The sequence below is a fragment of the Camellia sinensis genome, chromosome 2, assembly GCF_055761805.1.
Source record: "Camellia sinensis isolate YWXY chromosome 2, ASM5576180v1, whole genome shotgun sequence".
Lineage (NCBI taxonomy): Eukaryota > Viridiplantae > Streptophyta > Magnoliopsida > Ericales > Theaceae > Camellia > Camellia sinensis.
In genome coordinates, this window is record NC_138962.1 from 25,082,957 (window position 1) to 25,088,335 (window position 5,379).

Below are 5,379 nucleotides of genomic sequence, written 5' to 3' on the forward strand. Positions count from 1 at the left end.
AGTTGAATTTTTTTTATGATTGAATGTGATATTTATAAAAAAAAAAAATTATTATAAAATTTGATATGATATTTTGTTCGAATTTATTTTTTTAATATTGTAAAATATTTATCTTGTAGTGAAAAAAATTAAAAAAAAAAAAACCTAAAAACCAAAGTTTCCAAACACTCCCATTAAATCGAAAGATATTTTAGTAGAGAAGGGGGGGAACAAGTCGGCTATTCAGAGAGCCTTTTGGACCTATTTCTTTTTTAAGGTCTGTATTTTCATATCCCTTAAATTATGCGAATTTGGCCTCTGATTTACTTTTAGCAGGCCACATACGGCACGGGCAGCTAATGAAAGTGACAGCCATGTGGCCCCACTGCTTTTGCCCATTGACGACGGGTCTTCCAACGTCATTCAATTTTAAAATCAACAAATTATATATACTCTCTCTTGTTTTAAGAAAATTATAAATATTCTTAAGATTTAAAAAATTACGGATATTCTTTTCGAAGTTATATTTTCATAATAAATTAAGAAATAATTTATTATGAAAATATAAATCTCAAGAGTATCTGTAATTTTTAAATTTTTAAAACCTCAGGAATGAGTGATTCTACTCACATAACACTTTCAACTCATTACACCCTCATTTTTTATATTTTTTATTACTATTTTATCCTTTTATAAAAGGGCAAATTACATATACACCCCTCCAGGTTTGGCAAAATTACAGATACCCCCTGAGGTTTGAGAAATTACGAATTCCCCCCTGAATGCTATATTTGCATAAGAAATTAGGGGGTAATTTGTTATGAAATAGAAACCTCAGGGGGTAAATTGTTATGAAAATACAAACCTCAGGGGGCGGGATGTAATTTCCGAAACCTCAGGGGGTATCTGTAATTTAACCAAACCTGGAGGGGTGTATATGTAATTTGCCCTTTATAAAATTACCGATTAACCATCCTAACCCTAAAAATTCAACAAACAACTTTCTCACGCCACTCACCATTCTCCACCACTGTTATCTCACCTCCGACAACCATCTTCCATCACCGGCCAGCTATCTTTCAATTCCGACAACCCTTTCCCAACGCCGACAACCCTCATCCACCCTTCTCCTATCTCCCCCAACCCTTCAGAAACCTTTCCCTTACCTCTAAAAACCCTTTTTCCTTCCTAGAACCGCCATCCAGGTCAACCCTTCCTCTCTGTGAATCGCTATTCTTCTTCTTCTCCTCCTTTTCCGCTGCTATCCAGATCTGAAACTTCTCTTTTTCGCTTAATCGCTCACGATGATGGAGGGCATGGATGGGTCCGCAGGGTGGTTCATGGCAGTGTAGATGGGTTGTGGCGGAGACGAGTCGCCACCAGAGAGAAAGATCGCGACGAAGAAAGAGGCTGGAAGGGGAGGCGCAACGGAAGATGAAGAATGTAGAATGGGAGATGCAACAGCAGAGGTGGGCTAAGAAGGTGGGCACAGTGAGGGAATAGGCTCGCGGTGGTCGGATATGGGAGTTATGAGGGGATCTAGATAGTGGCGGCGGTGGTAGAAGGAGTCGCTGTTGAAGGAGGAACTGTGGATCGGCTACCGGAGATAACAGTGGCTGTCGTAGGAGGTGGTTGGGGATTGGGTAGAATTAGGATTTGAAAGTTGAGGGTATAAACAAGAGGGTATAGGTGGTATTATGAGGATGGTAAGGAGATAAAATCAAAATTTTGAATTTTGATATGTTGTGTAATTAAAAATTTGGTGTAATGAGATATTTTTATTGTGTAAGAGCAACGCTTAACTTCTTTTTTCATCAAATCTGATGAAAAAAATGACGATTTTTTCAATTTTGATACGAGACGCTCCAACGGTGAGCATCAAAGCAAAATTAGAGAGGTGGTCGACCGGGTGGTCTACCGGCCGGTTGACCAACCGGTCGACCGGTTTGGGCAATTTTTTTTTTTTTTTTTTTTTTACCTGTTTGAACCTTTTTTGACCGGTTTTAACCTAGTTATTTCAAAGGGAACCGGGGCCAGGCAACCGATGTATCTCTTTCAACGGTCAGTAACAGTGATTTGGTAAAATCTGGAACTTGTTCTCAGTTTGATACTTTTTTTGCTGATTTCTCATTTTGATATTCATTTGATGCAACGGTTAGAACATGAAAAAGTATATTTTTCATCAAAATTTAAATCTGATATCAATTTTGATTCACCGTTGGAGATTGTCTAACTAGAATTAGACTTCAGAAATATCTATAATTTAACTAAATCTCAAAAGAAATATATGTAATTTGCCCAATACATTCGTATATTTTGATAAAATTAACTGTCACTTGAAATGACCCCCAAACCAACTAGTCAACTTGATACTTATATATTTATTAATAATCTTATTAAGACATTTACAAATTTTAATAAAATTAATCGTTACTTAAATTAAGTTTGGGATGTATTAAAAAAGTGCACTTTTAAGTTTAGGGTGTACTAAAAAAATGCACTTCTTGTCTTTTTACGAAAAGATGTGCAGAAAAATAGAGAGGTGATGTGATGATAAAAAGATAAATTATATAATAGATGACAAACAAGACCTTAGTATGACACTAAAATTTTGACAAGATTAACATCATTTAATATTGGTATGACACTCATGCAAGTTTTAATAAAATTAATCATCACAAATCAATTTGTGTGTTAATAAGATAATTAATATTCTTAAACATTTTTCTTTTAAAATTTGATACTAAATTATAAAATTAACTATTATCTCTCCAAAAAAATCACATAATAATAATAATTAATTAAATAAACTAAATGTACAAATTAAACAGATAAAATAATATTAGATAACTGTCTAGAAAATCAAATATTTTTGATGAAATTTGTCGAGGCAAAAGAGAAATTGAATCCCAATCCAACAAAAATGAATTTCATTGATCGAAATATTTTCACATATCGGATATCTGAAAAAGGTACAAGGCAACATCGCCTAACCAGAGACCAAAGAAAAGTCATAACCGAAGAAGGAACTTGAGAAAATGACAAAACTGAACCAAATAACCACCAAAAGCACGAAGGACAAGCAAGCACAAACAAAGCCATAAACCTAAAGCAAACTTGTCAAACCCTAATCTTAATTCCTCCAGTTTCCATCTGAGGCACCCCCTCCCCTGGAGTATCTGGATCCACCGCCGCCGCCGCCTCCGTATCCACGATCACGGCCACCTCCTCCGCCGTATCCACCTCCTCCGCTTCCATATCCACCGGCACCGCCGCCACCGTATCCCCCACCGCCACCGTAACCGCCGCCTCCACGGCCACCACCACCGTATCCACCCTCACGACGACCGCCACCACCACGGAACCCGCCGCCTCCGCCACCACCGCTTCCGCGGGACTGTGCCTCGTTGACGGTGATGTTGCGCCCGTCAAGATCCTGACCGTTCATTCCCTCAATAGCGTCCCTCATTGACTGCTCATCCTTAAACGTCACGAACCCGAATCCCCTGGATCTGCCAGTCTCACGGTCGTTGATGATCTAAAACATGAGATCAAAACCAGAAATCGATCAGATTTAATCAGATCTACAACATAGAAACAGTTTACACACATGTACAAAGAAAATTAAAACTGAAAAGCGATCGATCCTCATCTTTTGACAAGTGAACGTACCGTTTCAGAGCATCAATAAAAGTAACATATAGTAACAGTTAACAGAGAACAGTAAAACCAGAGAGTAACAGATAACACAGATCAGGAGAGGTCGACAAAGCCGAATCGGAACAGATCCGATCTCTGCGACGTGTGGATCAAACGGACCTTCGATTCGATTACTTCACCGAACTGAGAGAAAGCCCTCTCAAGTGACTGGTCATCGGTGGTCCAGGCGAGCCCGCCGACAAAGCATCTGTACTCAACGTCAGCCATAGATGAAGAAGGAAAGAGGGGAGAGAGAGAAATTGGGATTCGAGAACCCTAGAGAGAGAAAGAAGGGGACCCTAATGACCCCACTTCTGGAAGAGAACGAGATAATTAGGTCGCCCCGTAGCACGATTATATAGCTAGGTTCACGGGGTGGAGTTAACCAGGGTTAGGTTAGTTAAGCCTTTGAGGTAGGGTTAAGCTTTTAAAAGGGTGGTTCCGGATTGTTTGGTTGCGGGTGCAAGGGTAAATTCATTTAACTCCAATAATTTTACAAATAATGTTAGGAAAATGATACCATATAAGCTCACTTTCTAGATTAATAATTAAAAAAGATATGGCATTAAAATAGAATTATTTTAAATATTTTAATTAAATATTATATCATTTAATTTTTTTAAAAAGTGAGTTTAATTTTTTAAAATAACAATGTCTATAATGTTACAATAATGACTATTTTTTACTACAACGTGAGGTTTATTATCATCATTGATAGGTAATTAATGTGCATCATATTAAATAGGGCATGATTTCTGTCCAGTCCTTAATCAAATTGGATTATACTGTTAGATCCGCGAAAGTTCACCACGGGTCCCGTTATGATAATCTGAATCGTTCAATGTGTAGAACTCGTCGAGTACTATATGGCTGTGAAAAATCACGTTAATCGGATATCGATAATTATGTGATCAAATCAGTTTTGTATAAAAAAAAATGGACGGTGAATAAATTAACGGTTGACAAAAATCTGTTTTGATCACATAGCTATTGATATCCGATCAACTTGATTTTTTACAAGCATATAATACTCGACGAGTTCTACACATTGACGGTTCAGATTATCAAAACGAAACCCGTTGTGGGCCTCTATAGGCCCAACAGCACGGTCCAGTCCAATTAAAATTATGTTATATCATCTAATATATCAATTGATACATATAACATTATTCTTAATATTACGTGCAAATCACGTTTTGTCAAATTTGTTAATTTATTTATTTTAGTAGGTTATTAATCTCAAAAAGTAAAATAAAATATAGAAGATATGAAAATTTGAAATCTCTTTGATTTTATAGTTAGTAATGAATTAGAATGAAAATATAATTTATGTTTATCTATTCAATTATGAATTTGTAGAACTTTGATCCTTACACTATCTTGAAATTGGGGGTAAGTATAATTCGGATTGGTTCGATTTGAGGTAAAATTAAGACTAATTTGCTGTCTACAGTTTCATAAAAATTGAAACCAAATCAATTCGTTTAAATAATGAAATCAATCTGAACCAAATCATTTAAACACTATTTGGAACTACAATTTCTCATAATTTCAACTTGTATTAAAAAAAAAATTGTTAAAACTATTTTGAATTATAGACTTTCCTTTTGTAACACTGGAACTAAATAGTGATGCATTGAGAAAACAAACATAAAATTAGCCAAATTATAGCAAAATAAACAAATATTTTCACTCCACCTT

At 36.0% G+C, this 5,379-nt stretch overlaps 1 protein-coding gene across 1 annotated transcript; it reads right to left on the reverse strand.

The window, feature by feature from the left end:
• Positions 1-2,881: 2,881 nt before the first annotated feature.
• Positions 2,882-4,080, reverse strand: LOC114285750 (glycine-rich RNA-binding protein). Its single transcript, XM_028228838.2, has 2 exons — positions 3,799-4,080; positions 2,882-3,517 (listed from the first exon to the last, which is right to left on the reverse strand). Exons 1-2 carry the CDS (start codon positions 3,904-3,906, stop codon positions 3,113-3,115), a joined length of 513 nt encoding a protein of 170 aa, XP_028084639.2. The 5' UTR covers positions 3,907-4,080; the 3' UTR covers positions 2,882-3,112.
• Positions 4,081-5,379: the final 1,299 nt, after the last annotated feature.

What these genes read in the sequence shown, in the direction of transcription:
- LOC114285750 (XM_028228838.2), bottom strand. Translation starts at nt 3,906, where the DNA reads ATGGCTGACGTTGAGTACAGATGCTTTGTCGGCGGGCTCGCCTGGACC. An exon ending in GTGAAGTAATCGAATCGAAG is followed by an intron (nt 3,518 to 3,798) that starts GTCCGTTTGATC and finishes CTCATGTTTTAG; the next exon opens with ATCATCAACGACCGTGAGAC.